General features: G+C 38.5%; 1 protein-coding gene across 1 annotated transcript in view; it reads left to right on the forward strand.

The window, feature by feature from the left end:
- Positions 1-22435, forward strand: part of PANK1 (pantothenate kinase 1) — a 38980-nt gene that overhangs the window by 13224 nt on the left and 3321 nt on the right. The window contains 5 exon segments of the mRNA XM_075758307.1: positions 6278-6630; positions 15466-15613; positions 15616-15718; positions 18022-18198; positions 18600-18723. Coding sequence (XP_075614422.1) covers positions 6278-6630; positions 15466-15613; positions 15616-15718; positions 18022-18198; positions 18600-18723 — 905 coding nt within the window.

Genomic DNA, 22435 nt, shown 5'->3' on the forward strand with positions numbered 1-22435 from the left:
CTAACTTGCCTTCCTTTTGACCCACCTTCTGCTGCTTCTGCCTAGAAGCTTATCTTTGCTTTGTTTTTTTCTGTGGTTGAACTAGATGAGTTGTCAGGGGTGTTAGGCTCTTGTCAGTTTTCTGGGTCAAATTATTAGTGCAGACCCTTTGTTACACGAGGGTTTACGTTACCTTTCTGCATCACAGCACAATGAATACAGATAAGTATCTGCTATGATGCCTTGCGCTGTGAAGTGCTCCAGAAGAGAATAAAATACTGAAATGGTGTGAATTCTGCAAATTTCAAAAGCCTGCTAAAGTGTCATGTTGTTGGCTTAAATGTGATCTTTGAACAGAAGAAAGAAAAAGAGCAGTTAAGTGCCTTCATTGATCCTTGTGAAACAGCATTGTAGCCAAGTAGGGACAAAGATTTCAGCATGACAGCTAACTAGACTGGTGCTTCACAGCATTATTCTACATCAGACTTAGGGAAGAAGCCAGCTGGGCATCTTAATTCTATTGCTTTTCTTAAGATAAAGCGTTGGGGTCTCTATTCAAATCAGTATCTTACATTTGTCTTCAAGTCACCTGGTAATTGCTAGGGGTCAAAGAATGGCATCATGACCATTTAACCATGGCAGTTATAATGCACATTAGTTGTAATTTCTAAACATTTAGAGTTGTAGCTTCACAGTGAAGAATGCTTTTGGCCAGTATTTAGGTAGTTACACCTGTGATATTTGGCTGCAGCATGATTATGTAGTACTGCTAAAAGCCAGGTGGAAACTGGAAAACCTAGGCTTTTTCACCTGTGGTGATGTTAAATATGGAATGCCATGATTATATAGTATAATTTGGTGAAGACTACAGGAATGAAAATGGTTTGGTCTTGCTGGTGTGTTTGACACAGTGAATAAGCACAGCATTATTGATTACTGAAATTTTGTCCGAGGCATTGGAGTATCCCACAATCTTTTAGTCTTAAGAATTGCTTCAGGTGACATGCTGTTTAAAGTTAGTCTCCAGTTGATTTTAATTTAGGTGGGAGTAAGGGTTGCCTAAGGAATAGGGTTGGTCATAACAAACTGAACTGGTTGGTGTGTTGTGGTCCAGCATCCTGTGAGTTAAAGCTGTGTTTCAACCTTACCAACAAGGTAACGCATTGCCAACAGGAATGGGAAACTTAGGCAAATCACTTGTATCGGGCTGGGTGCTGTCAGATCCAAGAATGAGATTCTCGCTAGCTAACCATTGCTTCTTGTAGCTTTCTAACTTTGGCTGTTAGTTGTTAGGGTTTTTTAATGAATCTAATTGGGCTAGATAATGACCAATGCTATCTTCAGAAATCAGTTTGTGGTAACATGACTATGTATGTGTGAATGGTCACACCTATGTTTAACAAACAGCTCTCTGCTTTTGGCTTTGAAGTTTGTTTGGTTTGGGTTGTGCTTTTGTTCTTTTGATTTTTGTATGGTGTTTTATTTTGTGGGTTTTCTCATTTTCTGGTGAGATGGTAGACATTCAATGAGCCCTTGCTGCTGAAAATGAACTGGACGGTTTTGCCCCATATATGTGCATGATTTATCTAGCTCTAGCTTTGTAAGATTTGACAAAACTTCCGTTATTAAGCAGATATAATTAAGATATACATTCTATTTTTGTTCAAAGGAAAACAAATGCTTTCATTTCACAACATTTTTGTATTGCTCAAAATAACTGCGTAAAATAGGAGGAATTAATTGCAAAATATATGTAAGCTATTATCAGCTTCTTTTTTAATAGAAAGCAGCTTTCAGAAACTGTGAGAATACTAGCCGATCTTATGTGTCAGTCTTGATTTTTATTTTTATTTTCTGTTCTTATTTTTGATGCTCTGCCCTCTTCCAGTCCCAATTAAAACAGGAAGTTCCTAAATCATCACAGCATCAAGCAATGCAAATTAATTGCAGATGAAAATGTAAATGAAGTAATAGGATTTCATCATATGTGTATCCAGGAAGAAAAGCAGCTGAACCTAAGATATTTCATCTGAGATATTTATGACAAAGATATCAGAGTACTGATACTACCATTCCAATTATTGATAAAAAATTGAGATACTGTACCTGTGTTCGAGGAAATACAGGTCTTGTAAGAGAGATGTATAAGCTGAAACCATTTTGGCAAAAAAAGAAATTGCTACAGATTGGTCATGGATAAATCCAGGGTCCAGGTTCTAACCAGCAGGATTCAGGCACTGTCTCTTTCTAAGAGCTGAAGAGTAAAAAGATTCAGCTAACCTTATGTGGTGGTTATGAAAAGGATTGCCCTCTGTTATCCTCTCTAATGTGGGAATTGTTACTTAGTGACTAGGAGTTCCTTTTCATTCTTGCTTCCCCGATCTTGTCCAGGTTGTGATTTCATATTTTCCCTCCTTACCCCCTCATTAAATAGTATGTTAAGCATAGGATTTTTAAATATCAAATGTGTTCAATTCTGAATGTAATATGCCTTATAGGAATAGTCTTACATGTTCATAGTCTGCAGCGTTTGTGCAGAAACTAGGTAAAATGTATCATGGAATTTCTCATGAGTGAACCTTTCCCCCAGATAGCATAGCTGTTGGTGTGCATCAGATTACCTCATTATGCAATGCTGGAGATACCTTCTGTTTGCATTGTCACATGCTTCTGCAGCTAAATTTTGGAGTAGTGGAGATTTTTATCTCAAGATAACTGCACCAACTACTTACTGATTTGTTAAAGAGAATTTTCTTAAGACGATAAGCGGAGCCTTTTGATTTATGCTAGGCTTTTAAGAATGCGTGATTCATCTTGATGCTTTCTGTATCAGTTTTATGGGACCTAGAACTAGTTTATAGTGTTGTTCTTTATTACTTACTGCAGTGCAGCAATACAGTAGAATAGTTTTACTTTCTCCACAATAATAGATTGCATTGATCCAGTGGGTATATTGCATACTGACTTTGCTGAGAAGAGAGAAATTGGCTCATAAGTCTTAACAGTTTTAGTTGAGGTGCATTTTTTTATACTGTGAAAGCATTTTGCAACATCCAGTAAATCACACAGTTTTGAATAACCGATATCAGTGACTGATTTCACTTTCTCCTTGCTTTCCTGGCTTTTAATAACTCAAGAAACTGGACATTTATTCAGGTTATCCATGAAATGCTGGACTTGCAGTTGAAAACAAACCCCCAAACAACAACAAAAAATCTCAAACCAAAAAACCGCATTTTCCCTCGGATCTGTGAAGACTGTATCTACACAAATACCTTTCTTCATACCCCGTTTGTAGCAGTAAGTGCCCTAATAATTCTGGTGGCCTCTGAATGATCTTACCCTCTGTATTCAGGGAGGCAGCAAAACCCAGGAGCACCTTGCAGTCTGCATGCATATTCCTTTTAGCACCATGTTCAGTCATGTCAGGAAAGTTGTAGTGTATAGGTACCAGCTAGGTTATCTAAAGGAGCTGATGGTGCTTTAGTGGTGCATTTTGTTTCAGAACATATTGATAGTAACAAAAGATACAATGAATACATTTTTAAAATAATCACTGGGATACAGAAGCGTTTCTGGTGTCACTCGGGTTGTATGGAAATTATATGAATTTCAGCAGGACTTGTCAGAAACTTTGAGACTTGTTTTGTTGTCCTAAGTGGTCAACCGGTTAAAATATTTGTCATCTTTATTGTGAGTGATTCCAACAGATAGCTGGTCTGAGCAGCTGTGAAGAAAACTAAGCTGCTGTTCTGCATAACTGAAATATCGGTTGTTGTGGACTGATCTTGTGCTCTTTATTTGTGGTGGAAGAAAACTGCTGCTGTTCTAGGAGCAAAGTTCTTTTCTTTCTGCAGCTCTCCGTTGGCTCACAACAAAATGAAAGGAGCTTAGATTCACAGAATAAACAAAGTCTCCTTGGCATTTCTGCTTGCTTTTTTAAATGTGAGCATTATGTGTAACTATCCAAGAACTATACAGACTTGAAATAACTTCATAGTTGTTTTCTACAGGTACTTATTCTTAATGATTTAGTTATGACTCCTCAAAATGTTAAAATATAAAAGTAAATGTCTTGGCAGTCATTTATGAATAACTCTCAGCTGTTAGTACTTAACACTTCTATTGCTGGGCTTGTGTTTGATAGGAGGGATGGAATCTCGCTTCCCTCTCTAAAGATTAAATCTACACTATAGCTGTAAAGCAACTGTTGGTGCAGGTAGATTGTAGCAGGTTTTATGCCCTTAATCTAGAATATTGGAAGCTGTTTTACACTTGACTACAGGCTGGTTCTGTATGGCACAGTCCAACGATGCTGCTTTTAAAATTAAACTTCCTGCTTGTATAGTTAAGATACATCCAAGGAGGAGACTTACTGTTCCAGTGAGACAGGTAATTAAAGTTCTCAGTAGCTTAAAGATTTGTGTAAATCACTAATGGGATTGGCATCCTGAGCTCCACAGCATTGTAGTGTTGTACAGTGTGGTACCAGACCCCTTGTGCTTCCAAAAGCGTTTGATACACAGGTTAGTGTATGGTAACATATTTTTCCTCTTTAAAATAAAGCCTACTTTAAAAACACTTATTTCAAGTTCTTCCATTTCAGGGAGCTTTCATGCATCTGCATGGGATGTATCTTCCCAAACCTCAAATTAGACTTCATGTCAGTGTCTTTGGTCTTGCAGCTTGTAGGGCATGGAAAAAGAAATTAAACTTTGCAACAGATAACAGAAGGTGCTGTTAGAAGAATTGAACTGTAAGCAAGCTACTTCATGGCAGTTTATGCTTTATTCTTTCCTTGTCCTTAGGGAAAGGGGGGAGAAACTGATAATTCAATTATTTGGCATACAGCAGTGGAGCAAAATAATAGTTTTAAACATATGACATTTAAGGATTGCTTGGGGGGGGGGGGGTGTATAACAACTGTGAAATTTAGTTGTGGTTTTTTAATTATTCAGCCAGACAAGAATGATGCTGAGACCTTTGTGGTAAGAAGTAAAAGACTCTAAGCTCCTTTCAGTCTGAAGTTGAGTAACTTAATACTGAGCTGTGATCACCTGAGGAAGAACAGTGTGATCAGTACTTCCTATGCTTATTAAAAGTCTTTCCCTCAAGTTGTTTACATTTAGATTCACTGGCAGAAATATCAGTAATGCTTATGGTGTCCATGGTTTGGAGTTTGTATCAACCTTAAGTTGGGATGCCCTAGTTGGTAGAATCACGTTTCTAGCAAGTCTGTCTGATTCTTCCTTAAAACCAGAGAGGTGACTGTGTGACCGCTATTTTAGAAATACTCAGGACTTTTAATTCTCTAAGAAACATTACTAGCTGCTGCCTCCTGCAGTACCTGTGTGTAGACTTTTCTATTCTCCCTTCTTACTGCTTCATGAAGTTACCTGGCTTACTGTTTGAAATGTATGCATGTATATATAAGCAGACCAGGCAGACCAACCTGGTTGAGTTAGTATCTTCTGTCTGTGTGTTCTCCATAGTGATTTTCTCTTGTTATTAATAGAACAAAGGCTTTGGTAGACCTAGGCTGGCTGTGGCAAATATATATATGCTGAGAAGCAAATAGTGGCTTTTCTTGTATAGTTGTGTGATAGGCTAATATATACACCCAGCAAAGGAGTCTATGCTCAAAGGAATGTCAGTAGTAAATATTTAATTTAAAACAGCTCATTTTCTTCCTTCTAATATATGCAGGTAGTATAGTTCCAACAGAGCTGCTAGTTCTGATGGGTTGAAGTCTGGAGACTCCCAGCATGATGGGAGAGCTATGTTTTGCTGCTCCTCAGAAAGAGCCTTGTGACTGAAATTCCGACTGGTCTTGGAGAGGCAGTTGTAGATGTACGCAGTGGGGAATATGACTTGAAAATCTCGTTCTCCTGTTTGGTTGTTTCTTCTCCTCCCCTGCTTAGTCTATTTTAAGAATTGGTGCCAGGAGTCAGGACTGGGTGAAATGCAGTAACTGTGCTCTGTCGAGAGGTGCTGACTGAGAGTAAAATGTTTTCCCTGGAAAAAAAGATTTTCATTTTATTAAAACCTGCTTCTCCAAAGAAGAGTGTTTTGATATTTTCTTTATTCTTTTTCTTAACTGAGGCTTTATGAAGTCCTAACTTAGAGAGGTCTTTAATACATGTGAATTGAATGCATAAGTGACCACCAGCATTCAGGAGCAGACACTGCTACTGTGACCACACTGAATTATTGTTCAGCATGTGTTTTAAGTGATCTGGCTAACCTGTATGTTTATAGTGACTTTCTCTTTCTTCCTCCCCAACCCCCTTGTCCTTAGCGTTTCCATGGTTTGGAATGGATATCGGTGGAACGTTGGTTAAATTGGTCTACTTTGAACCTAAGGACATTACTGCAGAAGAGGAACAGGAGGAGGTGGAAAACCTGAAAAGCATTAGGAAATACTTGACCTCCAATACAGCCTATGGTAAAACTGGCATTCGCGATGTCCATCTTGAACTGAAAAATTTGACTATGTGTGGACGCAAAGGAAACCTGCACTTCATCCGCTTTCCCAGCTGTGCCATGCACAGGTTCATACAGATGGGTAGTGAAAAGAACTTCTCCAGTTTGCACACTACGCTCTGTGCCACAGGAGGTGGAGCTTACAAGTTTGAGGAGGACTTTAGAACGGTACGTGAACAGTTCATAAGGGTTCAGTGGGAAGTACTTTGGGAAAACATCATGGGAGTCCTTCTATTAAAACTTGCAGGAAAAAATAACATTTATTTTTTTGTCTGTCCTAACTGGTTAAGACTAACAGAATCAATTCACATTGGTTAACTGGTGGAATTGCTTGGAACATGGAGAGAACAGAGGAGGGTATTCTACTGAAATATTACTGTGCAGGAATGTCTTCAGTAAATGTTTTTTTTTTTAGTACAGTTGTGATGATCAGGTGCTTCATAATCAGCTGAGTCTGTGTTATGATAACCTAGAAGCCTAAGACTAGGTACTCATCTTGCAAACTGGCTATCTATTAGAAAACCAGAAATTAAACCATACAGGCTGGCGATTAGGTTCAGGTTCCCTTCCCCTTGTATTAGTCTTCAAACAGACTTAAGTCAAGAGTCTGGAAGACCAAGCAATGGAGCAGGGGGAGAAACAGTGTATGGAAGCATGACAATAGCAGCTAGCTTTTGATTTCAGTTCTGGAGTATGTCATGTGAAGAAAGGTTAATTCATGAGGTGACTAGGTCCCAGTTCCCTACAATTTAAAAATAACCTCTGTGAGGAGCTCCAGGAGCTGATGCAAATCTGAAGTACTGGGATGCTGCTGTTTGTATAAACTTCAGCAATAGTCCTAGCTCCCCAAATGAATGCACTAGAGTGCACTGCAAAAACTGATTGTGGCAACAGAAGCAGAGAGTGCCATTGTACAAACTGCATTAGAGAGAATAGTCATTTGGGAGGCAGTTGCCTGTTGTGTTGTGTCTCTAGTGGGGCATATCTCCATTTATTTTCTGTAAAAGAATGACTAGTTTACCTGTACCAGAGCAATCTCACTAAGATTAATGTGAATGATTTACTTGGCAGGCAGGTCTGACATTTCTGTCCCTAGCTTTTGACCTGATCTTGAGGGTGAGGGATGGCTAGTGGGTATGACAGGTTACATCAGTTGCTTTTCTGTCTCTGCTTCAGGCTAGGGAGCTACCATACTGACTTACCAACTGCTGTTGACTGCAGTCCTTGGCTTTGTGTGCTTCATTTTTAACTCCAAGCATCCATTCCTGCGGTGTAAGAGGTTTTTAGTTTGTCAATACCCCTCACCTACCAGAGGACCAAGATCCTGAGGGGGAAAGAGAATGCTCTAAGAGATCAGTGTGAATTCCAGCTGTTACGTTGTGCAGTTGTTATCAGTGAATGTTGGACATGGAAGCAGCTAGTTTAATGAAGGACTATCAAGTTACTGAATTGCTGTAGTACTCCACTACTAGTGCCAGATTTCTTGTCCTTTAGGCTGACTGGAAGTCCTTTACATGTTAGGGTCTACTGATGATTGAGTCCTCAATTTTTAGGGTTTTTTGCATTGTGTATAGATGTTGGCACCACAATAGGAGGTGAGTTCTAGAACTAGTCAATATGACCTCAGTTCAGGTTTTTGAGCATCCTTCCATGTGTCCAGTGGATGATTCAGGTCACATTCTCTAGTGACAATAGGAGGTCACTTTGAAACTTTCTGAAGAGTCAGTCTTCCCAAATTCATCTTTCCTACATCATTTAATAGCAGCTAGAGTTGCTTACTCACTAAGGAAGTTTCTGTCCCTCATGCCCACAGCTGTAGAATTGAACTGGATGTTATCTGGTGACTATCACTGCTAGGCATTTCTCTCTGTAGCTTTGGCTTTATCTGGTAAATATGCAACTTGCAGTGAGGGACCGGTCTCTGTCATCTCAGTTGCAATATAGTCAATGTAGCACTGGAAGCCGTAGTTGAAGTTGAGGCTGTTTTGCTAGCTATTGTACAAAAATATGAGGTCACGTAGCAAATTGTTTGTGGACTTAGGCATGAAATCCCACATCTCTGCAGTGTTAGTTAACGTTCTGTGTGCTACAACACTTGAAGATAGTTAAAGAGAAACACTATAAAGGCTGGCTGGGGTGTTTTGTAGTGTAGAGCAATCAGTGAAGTGCACTCACACCTGAGTGGTTTGGACATGGCTTCTTATAACTATACTGTTCCACACCTTCCTTTATAGCAAATATTTCTTGGCTTAAACTGCAGTATCTATAGAGTATTACAGAAGCAAAATGTTATCCATTACATGAAGGTTTACTTGCTTAATCTCTCTCGAAGGGCTTGAGTGTCTTGGGTACCAGCACTTAAATTGTCACACTTCATTAGCTATTGTAACAGCAGCTGGCCATTTTGGTGTGTTTTGCTGACTGTAAATTGACATTGGACAACAGTTTCAGGATTGCTCTCTCAAAGCGTTGAAATGTCTGTTTCAAATATTTGATCACTCTAATGCACCTGTAGAAGTAGAGAACATGTGCCAAGTCTAATATCCTGCTGTTGCAGGATTCAATATTGTATAATGCCTTATATGGAGGAGGCTTTAAAGGTTCCTCTTAGAAGCAATGTGGAAAAACTAAAGTATGTTTATGAATGTTGTTAATTTCATAAAAAAAAATCTGGCTAAATGCTAGGAAACTCATGAAACTGATAGAGGTAATGTGCTTTTGTTATGGCCCTTTATTTTCCTATGTACATGCTTTAAAGTTACTTGTCTTTCATGGCATTACTAAATGCTTATGGGACTTTCAGGATTGCATAGATTTGGGCAAAAGATCTAACATTGTAAAACAGCATTCAAATCCCAAAGAAGGAATCCTTCTAAGGTTACAGCAGCTTTTTTTCCTTAAAATAGACAAGCAAACACCCTGTTGTTACTTGCTTGTTCCATTGTCTAATTCTGAATCCCTAAATGAGTTAAATAGGTTTGATCCAGACATTTCTGCTGCTTTTGTGTATTGAAAAAAAAAACAAATTGGGAGGCATCTTCTCTTTACCTTAAGCCTTCTGTGCCATAGAAAGGCAACTAAAGCTACAAAGCTAGCTAGGTTTAGCTATCTGACCTCCCTCTTATGTGATCCACAGTGCTGGATAGGAGGAGACCTGAAGTCTCCATGGGGTCCTTGGTGACTGCCGGCAATAACGATCAGTAGCCTGGAAAATCATTCGATTCATTCTTAAGATCTGAATGTTTCCCCTAGAAGTAGGAAAACTGACTCTATTCATTAAACTAGACCACAGAAATAATTTTACCAACCATATGGTTATACTTAATGTTCATTAAAGAGCATCAGTAAGTAATTCACTAAGAGGACTGTTTCCAGCTTAGAGTGGGGGTTTTTTTGTTGTTTTTTGTTTGGCTTTATTTTTCCACTTTCTGAATGACTGGGGAAATGGCTGGCTGACTTTATTTTCAGGTAACAGTGTGTTAAGGGATGGATGAATCTGTCATCTAATTCTGATAATCCTCCCTCCTTTCCCCGGTTATGTACTGTTACCTCACAAATTCTGTAGATGCCTAAGTAACATCATTTCTGTACAAGTAAGGAGTACATAGACTTACTTGCTTGTGTCCCTGTAATATAAATCCATTTATATTCTGATTCCTCTGTGACAGCACACGCACATTACTTGCACAAAAGTATGCTGTTGATGTAAATGAGTAATAAATTTTTAGGCTCTCAGTTTTGTAAAGCAACTCAATGTAAAGGATGCATGGGGGGTGAGGGAAGAAAGGGCCTATTCAAACTTTTGTCTAAAACTTGCTCTATTGTAAAAACCCCCTGTCAAATTGCAGGGGCTCAAAGGTGGGATCTTTGTATTCCTTTCCTGAACAGACACTTGTAGAACCTGACTTGTCTTGACAGAAATTTTACTGCTGGCTTCAGTGGAAGCAGGACCTGTGCCAAAAACCAGTCACTTAATAGAGGAAGGAAATCTGTTACCAACACAGACGTAAACTCAGGCCTTGACCTTTCCCATAACCTGTAAGAAAAATGCTTTAAGAGTAGGCTTGGCTACTGGAGAGTGATTTCCTTGTGCCAGTTATTAGCTGATTCTAAGGCTTGACTTTGTGGTATGAACCAAATGCCTGTGAATGACTTTACTACAAATAAATTGAGTGTCCTGTGTTGTAGGATGAGTAAGCTCTGTAACTCTACATTACTGTAAGACACTCCAAAATCTTGTTGCACCTCACTTGCTTGAGGAGGCTGGACACTGCTGCTGGCGTGCTGGCCTGTAGTGTGTGGGCTGGCGTTGAAAGTGGTATCCAGAGAATGGGTGAAGTAACAGTCATACCTTCTGTTACCACCACCGCAAGAAGCTAGGAAACTCTTCAGAGAGAATGGGGAGAAGTCATCCATGTCAAGAGAGGGAAGAGATCCTTACAGCTAGGAAGGTGAGAGGGCAGATCCTCTGCAGAGGTTCCCAAACTAGTGCTTTTTTTTTTTTTTTTTTTTTTTTACCCAAAGCTGGTGCAGAGTCTATCTTCTTTTCTGCCTCAGGAAATGCTGGGCTTACCCTTTATTTGCATTAGACTTTGTCTTGTTTGAATGTGAGTGGCTATTTCCCAGCCTCAGGGCGTGGAACTAGCTGGAGGGAGTACTTTATCTGAGCTCAAAAAGAAGCAGGGTTGAGGGGAAGACAAAGTACATCTTTATGAAAGTGGAGGAAAGGTAATGGGAGGGAGATGGAATGAAAAGCTAGACTGTAAGCTATTATAAGAAATAAAAAATGGAGCAATGCCCAGAAGGCATATAAAAGCCAGAGTCATATAGTAATGAGGCTGGTTTAATTGATAATTAAAAACTTGAAAGATGTTATGTTCCTAACAGCTTCTTACAGAAAAAAAGTTTGTACTTATGATTGGAAGTCCATGAGACAGATGAACTTTTAACTGCATCTAGGTTTGGACATTCCTGCGCTCAGCAGAAATTCGTAACTGAAAATTCAAACTGGGTGAAATCTTTCATGAACTGGAGCTTTATTGAAAAGATGTCTGCACCCCAGTGTTTGATCCATTAGGCTCACCCTGCTGTGTATAGTCATGGCTTCCCTCAGCTCACTTCTAGGTGACTGGGCCATTTTATGTTTTCCTTGCTGAGGTGGAAATATTTACTTACCCATAAAGAAACAAACATGACCCAAGTCTTTAACTTCTTTGCTTCCATACTTCAAAGCAGCAGCAAGTTGGTACCATGTCTTTTTCATTTATAATGTCCGGTTACCTGAATACAACTAAAAATTGTTTGACATTTTGCATATTTTAAAAAAAAAATCAAAAAAATCACCCACAAATTAAACTGGACAGTACCATTTCCCAGCACTTCTGACAAGTATACAACAAGAGGTGGCTTTCATTCTCGTTAGAATAGGATCTGTGCACAGTAACAACAGACCTTTTGTGTATCCTTGAAATCAGCTGGATTTTCAGGAGTTTGTTGCCAAGGTGTGAACTGCCAGGGAAGTGCTCGCTACTGCCTTGCTGTGTTGCAACCTGGTTAAGGTCCTGAGGCCTTGTTTTGATGGTCCTGAAGAGTTCCTTGAAGTCCCAAGTGTTTTGTTCCCTCTCCCAGTATTTAAAAACTAGTCTAAAATAAAGAGGAATTTCTACAGTCTGGCTGTAATGCAGAAAAATTGTTCTTTTTAAAAAAAAAAAAGTACATATGGTTTCCTCGTAACCACCATAAATTTTCCCTCCAGGGTCCTGTATTCTACTTTGTTCTGCAGTTCTTCTCGTAGCATGACTTTCTGACATAAAACTTTTCTAGAGAGGCACTGTGCTGAGCAGGATAAGTTGACTGCTATGCTGTCTGCCCTCACATTAGGGATTGTAAAGGGCTGGAAAATATCTGTAAATACGTTTTGTAAAAAGTTGTAGCAAAAACGTCTAATTAAAAATGTGCTTCTCACAGCTCCCATTTTTGTTTTGTATTTTTGCACATAAACTTTTGTTCCTGCAAGGAGAAGTAATTTGAACAGCTGAAAGGATAAACGCAAGTAGAGTGTGGTAGGTGGGGTGATGGCACCAGAGAAAAACGTTTGTCTACTCGTATGTTAGTTACGATGTTTACAGGCATATCTATTTCATGATGCGGTTTTGCTGCTCAAGTCATTCTGAGCAAAGCAATGAATAGAGAAAAGGCAGTTCTATATGCAGGGAAAGGGACTGGGAATTGTGGCCCTGGCTCTATCATGGCTTCTTGTACAACACTGGGTTACTACGTTTCTTGCAACTGTGCCCTAATTTGTGTTTGGAAACACGAATGGTGGTGGCTCATGGGGCTGTTTAGAGCCTCAGAGGTCTGGTGGCTGCAGAGCTTGCAGTTCTCTGAATGAAGGCAGACCAACATGGAATGCCAATGCTAGTCTTGCTCCTTCCAAAAATGAAAACCAGACTGCTACAACAATGCAGGAAAATAGTTTTTCAGTCTGCTATGAATATCATACATGAAAGAAAGCAGTAGTAGGGCTTTTTGCTTACAGTATATCAGCTGTTAAATATAGCACAGAGCTATAAAAAGCAGAGCAAATTCTGTTATGTCTTTTTATACATGGAGGGCTGGACCTAGTAAAACTTCTATGCTTAGTGCTTGAAAAAGAACCTTGATGTTTCTTTTGTTCTGTCCTTACAAAATTGGTAGGCTGACGGGAGAGCTTGTAGAAACAAGGATTTTGTCTGTGGTTTTGCACTGATGCCCTAAGTGTTTTACTTAGATTTGTATTGCTCGCTCGTGGCCTTGCAACGTCTCTCACTGATGCTTACCTATTTATAAAAGTGTAACGTGAATGAGACAAAAGCAGCTTCTGACTGGGTATTGGGCTTATGGGAGAATGGAGGTTTTGACAGTAGGGCCATAAATCTGCTAATGACTTGTCTTTGTACAGCAGGCTTCTGGTTCATAGCATGTTTGTTTGCGCATGCTGTATCTGTGTTAGATCGTGTTTGGTCATGCCATGTCTAGTTTTGAAAATTGAGACTGTATAGCACACAACCTAGAGAAGAATCATGGTTAGCAAAGAATCTTTCCTTATTTTGAACAGCTATGTGCAATGTTAGTTGGGTTTTAACAATATAAATCATCTCACCAGAGATGATTAGTGGGCTCCATGTAATGCCCATTGTGAGAAAGAGTGCATGAAGCATTATTATGTTAATATATATCTCTCGGAGCTTTTCCTCTCAGCTGGATTTCAAGCAATTTCTTGCTATTAAAAATATTTCAAAGTAGCCTTAAGATTTTTGTAACATTTCTTTAAAAACCTTTTCTCCTGATTTGTGTCTGTTCTTTTTATTTTCTGGCTAAATGGTTCAAGTCTTTTATGCTGCATTTCTGTAACTGGAATTTGTGTAGCCATGTGGTGACCAAGAAAAAAATATGAAGGGTTGCAAAAGTTACAGGAGGAAATATTAAAACAAGAAGAAAAGGTCTCCACCTGTCTCTATTGTCCAGTGAATAACTGGATCTATATTGGGGTCTTTTGAGACTGCTAGTTTGGGTTTTGTTGGTCTTATTTCTTTTCTATGGTTCCAGAGTTTGAGGAGTAGCAAGTATAACAAAAGAGCAGACCCAAAGAGTAGAATGGCTTTCAGTTAAGGCAAGTTGGAGCTATGTACAAGTAGAGAAAAAACTTAAGGGGAGAGATTTAAATAGCTCAAAAGAATGTAACCTACTGGCCAGGCCTGTTCCACAGAAATATCTTTCCTCTTTTTAGTGACTTAATATAGCTTCCAGAATTAAAAATAGGAGATGTTTAGTGTCATAAATCTTCTCCATTAGCTGTTATAAAAACATCCTGCAATATGCAAATGTTTGAGAACCAGCTCTGTGCTGTATAACTAACTCCCTTGTGTTCATAATAACCTGTTGCTTTTTGTGTTAGAAAGTGAAGTTAGGTAAGACCTACTTTGCAGGTGTGAGGATGCAAATGACTTCAGGGTTTGGACAGACAACTTTGCTATTTTTTCTCTCTCTTCTCTCCCTAAAACAAGTCTAAGCTCAATGTCATCTGGAAAGGAGACTTCCTACAGATTGTCACTGTATCCTATTTCGAGAAAGGGATGTGATTTCTAATTCTAGTAAACAGAATGTTATGGCAAGTAGACATGTCTCTTTAAATACAGTCACGGGTGACCTGTGAGATCTCAGAGGGAATGTCCTTTTTAAGCTCCTATAATGTTTTTTTCTGCCTTCTGTTGCAGTTACGTTTTTTTGAATGTTTTGCTGGGGCCATAGGCCTGACAATATTTTTGTTTGGGTGTTTTATATTGGTTTTCATCAAACATTGGGAATACCCTGTTTTTCATGAGGCATTTTAAAGTGCTTATTGTAATTTAAAGAAATAGCGCTCTCAGATTACTGGTAACATCATACACTTAAAAAAATTGCAAATCTTTTAAGCATAATCCCCTGCATATTTAATGCATATTAATATAAGCATGTGCACTTTGTAAGGCTTTAATGATCTTGTTCTTTAATTGAACTTTTTTGATCTTCATGCTTCTATTAAAAGTTTCATTAAATTGCTGGGAAATGTAGCTGGATGATGAGTTAAAGCACTTTGCATCCTGAGGACTGCTGCTGTGTAGGCATGTGTCAGAAGCTGTCCAAAAGCTGCAGAACATAGCTCCTCTTGGGATGGAGATGAGGGGAAAGAAATTTATTGCTTCAGAATACTGAGGGTGGGAAATGTTTCCCTGCTTGCAGAGCAGGGAATATCTCAAAGGCAGAGGAACTAAACGACATTACTGTGCAGCACATCATTTTTTTTGGGAGGTACCCATTTGTCAGGCAGATAGCAATTTTGGACTTCATGCTTTGTACTGTTTAAATAGATTAATGTGTTACTATTTAAGTGATCAGAATGCTTCAGCAGAGCCTTTTGTCCTTCTCAGTGTTGTATTATATTAGGAAATGTTTATTTATTAATTTCTTGTTGTTCTTTTCCAGATTGCTGATCTACAACTCCACAAGCTAGACGAATTGGACTGTTTGATCCAGGGCCTCCTTTATGTTGATTCTGTTGGTTTCAATGGCCAACCAGAGTGCTATTATTTTGAAAATCCTACAGATCCTGAACAGTGCCAGAAAAAGCCTACTGCCTTGATAATCCATATCCTATGCTGCTGGTTAACATAGGCTCAGGGGTCAGCATCCTAGCTGTGTATTCTAAGGACAACTATAAGAGAGTCACAGGATCCAGGTAAATTTAATTCTATGTTCTTTTAATTCTGTTTTCTCCTTAATAATCGAACAGATAGAACGAGATAGTGTGACTAGTAGGTGCAGCCCCAAATTGTGCTTGTCTTCCCATTTCTTTTAAAAGCCCACCAGTAGCAAGGTGGAAATATCCTAGGATTCCTTAAGAGAGGGATGAGTCTATATCAGAAAATCAGTGATCCATTCAACTTTAGAGCTGCCTTAGATTCTTGTTGGTGTTCTTACCTACTTCCTATCTCTTGCTGCGAATTACCAAAATAAAGCTACCCTAGTAAATGAATCTTCTCTCCACTGCTTTGATCCCCCAGAACAGCCAGAGCAGTGAAATAAAAATGTTTGGGCTAAACAGAAACCTCTTGCTTAAGTGTTAGGATGCATCCAGGATATCGGAAAACTTTGTGCAATTACCTGCTACTACTGGATTTTGCCAGAAGAATCTCAATAGATCTCATTTCCTTACTGATTGCAGTAGTCTTTGGACCATGCTGGTAAACTAAGGAATGTCAGTATGTAAAGAGTAGAATCCAATTGTCTGTATTCTTACTTTGTCCTCAGCATGATTTCAGCCTGGGTCAGCTAGTGCTTTCCAAAATGATTTGTAGGGTACAGCTGAGTTGAAGTGGTCTCAGGCCTATGTTCAGTAAGAGATTTAGATGTGACTGCTCTGTTTAGGAATTCAGGAGTTCAGTAGTGTGGATACAGAATTTTGTTCTCAAGGCCAAAACACAGCCTGAGACGTATTTAAGTTGACTCTATAGATGTGGCAACAGTGCTTACTTATAGGGAACCACTGTAGTTACAAATGTGTTCATCCAGACTAGTAGTAAAAATACCAATAAATCTGTCCCACTTTTTCCTCATCCATGCAAAGTGAATTGCTATGTTTAATTCTTAGTAATGTTTAATCTTAAAAACCAAACCAACCAACCACTAAAACAGAAAACTAAAAAAATCCTCTTCCAAAACAACCACCAAAGCAGCTTTCTGGAATTGCTATAGTCCCTTCCAAAGCTGTATTCTGTTCTTCAGTGCATGGTACATATTAATAAAATTTCTCCTGTATACTGCACATGAATGCATATGTGTCATCTGTTGCCTTATCTAGGGTGTATCTTTGCCACAATGGTAGCCATGAGCCATTTATCTGTATACGATGCAGGTGAGCACAAGTTGAATGGAAGAGGTATTGGTTTTGTTGCAATTCAGGTTGTTTTTCAAGCATAGCCCTTTGGATATCTGTAGATGTGCTTCTGATCCTTTCCACTACAAAATGAAAAACATGACTGCACTGGGTGGCTGACTTGTTATAGATGACGAAATCAATACTGTCTCGTGGCTGGTGTGCAGAGCTTCATACTGTTCAGATACTAAATATGTTCCAGTGCTACTAGATGTGTTCTGAAAAACTTGCCTAATAATCCAAGAGCACTGACTAAACGGTGTTCCTGTCTGACCTCCTGTGCTTTTTTGAGAAGTGCAAGTGTGGTGTCTCACTGATCCTCTTGTTTACAGTGGCTCCAGTCGGTGTGACTACAATCAGTACAAATAAGCTAACTTTCTCAAGGGTTAAGAAAGAATGAGGAAGGATGTAGAGGTTAGTAAGTTGAAGTTCATGTCTGTTAAGACTGAAGAGTCCAAAGTAGAATTTTAATGCAATGAGTTAGCAACCTGTTATGAGTAGTCAAATACTACCTGCTAAATTTATGTAGTCAGTTAAATATTTTACTTGAGCGCTTGCAAGATATTAAAGTGACTGCCCCTTTCTCAGGGTTCTTCGGAGGGCTGAGACACGCAGGGCTGATACTAGCCTTGCTTTGAACAGGGACCAACCAGACGGCTTCCTGCCACTGGCTAGCGTGACAAGATCTGATGTGGCTGTCTGCCCCTGCATAGATACTTAGCTTTGGTAGCTGTTTGTTCTTTCATCTCTGACTTAAGTGATCTGATGGCTAATCATGCTTGCACAAGGAAAACTTGCTAGTGTGTTACAAATAGCAAACTGACATCTGCAGAGTTGAATTGGACCTTATTCTCGGCTAACCCTTTATTTAGCATAACTTTTCCTATATAAATACTAAGGACTTAAGTAGTAGTTCAGTTAAAACCATGCTGGACAACATTTGTGTTAAATAAAAACTCAATTTAGGGTGTCAGTCCTCACCCCTCTGAGGGAGGAGTTGCAAGGTACAGTTGGTAGTTGTGTAGATCATGCTGCAGATGGGAGTCTGAAGAGCTGTGGTAAAAGCCAATTCAAGCTGCTGGTCTGAAGGAACTATGCTTTTCTAGTCTTGGAGGAGGAACGTTCCTGGGCCTGTGCTGTCTGCTGACTGGCTGCGAGACGTTTGAAGAAGCACTAGAAATGGCCGCAAAAGGAGACAGCACCAATGTGGATAAACTGGTGAAAGATATTTATGGAGGAGACTATGAGCGATTTGGCCTTCAAGGGTCTGCTGTAGCCTCAAGGTATGTGTTAATTGAGCTGTTTTTAAGGAGTTCCTTAGGAAACTTGCGGGGCATGCTGAACTGAGTGCGTAATCCCTGGACTATGTACAGTGTCCGTGTGGAAATGTCACGCTGAATGTATCATGTGGTTTGTCCTTAGATCTCTCACCTACTTCTTGATCTTTTTTTTTTAAACAGGTATAAGCAATGCTTGATGTAATTTGCTTCCATTTAAATTACAGTTATTTTAGAAGAAGCGTCTTTGCTCATTGTTCTGCCTTTCCAACGAGATCTCTTTTCACACTTCAAATCTGTCTCAAATCAATGGATATCAAATCCAAGCAAAGCTTATTAAATGATAAAATTTCTAAGGGCTTTTAGCACTCCGAAATAACTCAAAAGGAATAATCTTCCTCACACAGCTTTGGTCATATGATGAGTAAAGAAAAGAGAGATTCCATCAGTAAAGAGGACTTGGCCAGAGCTACTTTGGTCACCATCACCAACAACATAGGTTCTATTGCTCGCATGTGTGCATTGAATGAGGTAAGATAGCATATTTACTATGAGCTTAAAACCTTTAGAAACAGTAAGATTATCAGAATACAAAAATGAAAATTGCTGGTATAGTAGATGTGTACCTGGCCTTGGTAAATACGCATGCATTTAATGTGGTGTCCTAACTCTTGTGATTTGTGTTTATGTGTATGCTTTGATGCAAAGCGTAAGGTACTTTGAGCTTCAAAGGTAGGGAAGAGGGGACAAAAGTTGACTGTAAAGATCTCCTTGAACCATGATGCCTAGAGCTGTTGTTTGCAAGCTGTAATACATAGCTATTAATGTCTTTGTAATCCAAATTAATGCTCTCAATTACCTTGTAGTTATTAACAAGTCTTACTATACCATGACAGATTTTTTTCTAAATAGTATTATACTTGGCTTGTTTCTATGGCATGATGGGCTCAAATTGTGTATTGCGTTAAATGTTTTGATAGATATAAGATCTATTGTATTGGGTCAGAGAGAACAAAAATATAGTTCATTATCCTGCCTCAAACTCCCATCAGATGCTTGTTACATTCTTTTCTTTAGGCATGGAAACAATGGGTGGGGTTTTTCCATTCATACACCTTTCCAGCTTCCAGCAGTTTAAAAACAAAAAAAACCCCAAACATTCAGGCACTTGTTTTGAGCTGCAAATTACATCCTTTACTATTATGCAGTAACTAGTCTCTTTTATCTGCTCTCAATGAATTTATCTAATTTTTAATACATAAATGTTTTTAGCTCCACAGCATTCTGTGGTTAGAACAAAGTGTTTCTTTTTTAAATCAACAACATGCCCACACAACTTAAAAAATCCCCAACAAAACAAATCCAAGAAACTTGCCAAACTGCTATCTGATTACTTTTTGGATCCTATCTAGCTTTTTGCTTTATGAGAAATAGCAAATAATTCATCACTAGTGCTTTTCGTGGGTTTTGGTTTTTAATAAACGTTTACCATATCTCCCTCTTGGTCTTTCCAAAACAGAAAGTCCTAATACTTAGTCTCCTCTCCTATGGAAGACACTCTGTGTCTCTTTTCCACTGTTTCATTTTGTCTTTTTAATCTTTTTATGGTTCTAATTTTGAGATTGAATGATCAGATCTTCATGCAGTATTCAGAGTGTGGTTGCACAATGAATTTATGTAATAGCATATTGAAGAATTTTGTGTTCTGAGTTCCTTTACTAACAGATCTTAATATTTTATTTTTGTGAGCATGGAGTTCATATTTTTTAAATAAACCATCTACAGTCCCTCCACAGTCTTTCTTGAGTGGGGGTGGCTAATTTGGAGCCTATCACTGTGTCTGAATATTGAAGTTTCTGTCTCTCCTCTCTTCCATTTGTGTTATTTCACTTTTTTAACTTAAACTTTATCTGCCATTTTATTCCTCAGTCACTGGTGTAAGTCTCTTCTTCAGCATTACTATGCTGTTCGTTTTTTTTTTTTTTTTTATTCTCACTCTCCTGAATAACTTTGTATGCAAATAAATGTTATGTTTGTTTGCTCATACCCCTCTCTAGAGCACTTTTAAAATATATTGAACAGGACAAGTCTTAGTGTATGCCCCTATCAAATGCCACTGATAACCTCCCTTCATTGTGAAAAGTGGCTACAGGCTTTTTTTTTTTTTTGGCAATTTGACTCTTCCAGTCAGAATGATTCTCTTTCAGTGTTCTCTTTGCTTTCAGCTTCTTTACAGTGTTGCCTTGTGGCATGGAGTTCAAGCAGCATTGTACAGGGCTATCAAAGCATGGAGAGTTGCAGCAGGGAACCACATGCGATGCGTTCAGAGGAGGAAATAGGCTACTAATGAAACTAGTGCTTCTGAGTCATTGTGAAAAAGTTCTTAACATCTTTGTTTTGTGGGCAGTCTTACTTAAAAACTGGGTGTGATCCATACAGTTTTGTGGGGGAATGTGGATTGATGTGTAAAATATTCTTCATTTCACAGACAATGTCAAAGTAGAATTTCTCCAGGACTTGAATAAATTATTTTGTAGCTTTAGAGAATGAAAACTTAATTTAGTAGCTTTACAAACTATTAAAAAAATTCAAACATGATATATCACTTCAAGTAAACTAATCTCCAGATAGCTTGCTCTCAGGGAGAAAAAGTAATGCTATCATTCTGCTAAATAATCCAGACACCTAAATTGCCTTTGGGAGATATGGCTCTGACTCTCACCAAGCTTGATGAATGAAATGCCCAACTAAGAGCTTAAAAACCAGTTGAATATGATATATTCTTTTGTGGAGTTTGTGTGTATTAGATTAGGGTTATGGTGAAGCTCACTTTTAGGTTCTTTGATAAAATCAATTTATGCCCTGAAGCATGAGTTTTGATAAGTTGGTTGGGTTTTGAGGTGTTGGTTGGTTTGGGTTTTTTTCCCCAATGATTGCAGCTTTAATATTGTGTTGAAAATGACTTGCATATGTGCAGGGGAAAAAAAATGAGGCTGGGGAATAAATAAAATATTGTGTCTGCAGAACTTCAAAGCAAAGTTTGCTTGCACAAAGTTGGCAGTGGGGTAGAAAAATTCCATGGTCTGGAACCATTTGGCTACACATCATTTGAAAGAGTCTGTCCTAGGCACAGCAGAACTGCATAAAGGAAACCAGTCTCCCTGGTTTCTACTTTTCTTACTAGCAGAACACATAAGTTGCATCTGAACGAGGCTTCTTGCAAAAATATATGCAGATTTTTTTTATTGCATCTTTGATATAACTTTTCCTATTCAATTATATTGGCAAATATGTGTATATACTATATTGAAGTTATACTATAGCTGTCTACTGCAGGGTAGTTGAACAATTTTGCAAGACTCCACAGAGTGGAAGAGTGTGTGTCTTTTTCCAGGATGTTGTAATTTGGTTAGCTTAAGTAAGCATTTCATCACCATCCTTTCATCAATTTAAGGCTTTTGTCTTTCAGCTTTGAATATTTCAGCAGTGAACAATTTAAAAGTAAATTGGGAAGACTCCCTTAAGAGATAAAAGTAGCATTTCTTCATTTTTAGACTCCTGAAAAATGCTAAAGCTGTCTTTAGTTCAATTGAAAAAATTAGCAAACTTTAAATCTTTAACATAATTTTTAACCTCGTGAAGTAAAGTAATGTTGGAAAATAAAATTGATAGGAAATTTGCATGTTGACATACACTCTGCTGTTCTACTAGGTATGACTAGTATTTTTAGATTCAAAATTGTCCGTAATTTTATACTCAGTGTTAGGTATTGCTTGCTTGAATTTCTAGTAACATAGCTTTGTGCGTATATTCAGAAAAAAAAACAATTTCATGAAAATGAAATTCAAATGTAGATTCTAATCAATTTGATGGTATTGCATTACAGGAAATTAATTCGTTACATGTTTGTCCCTCTTTTGTCAGAAATTACTTCAGAGGCAAAACTGCCTTGTCAGAGAATGCAAAATGTTCTTGGCCATGTTTAATAGCAGCCTTTTGAAATTTGAGAAGTTCTTATTTTCAGCCATATAAGTTCCTGGGAACCAGTACAAGTGCATGCTGATGTGACTGCAGAGTCTAAGAGGATAGATGACTATAAACCTGAATTATTTAAATAAAGTTTGTGTTGATCTGTTTGGTTTGAGGTCAATCAGGCATGTAGCTCAGTCATCAGAGACTGGATAAATGAATTGTTGCATCTGAGTATCAGCACTCTCCAATACTGAGTATTCAAGTGAGGAGG

The sequence above is a fragment of the Balearica regulorum genome, chromosome 7, assembly GCF_011004875.1.
Source record: "Balearica regulorum gibbericeps isolate bBalReg1 chromosome 7, bBalReg1.pri, whole genome shotgun sequence".
Lineage (NCBI taxonomy): Eukaryota > Metazoa > Chordata > Aves > Gruiformes > Gruidae > Balearica > Balearica regulorum.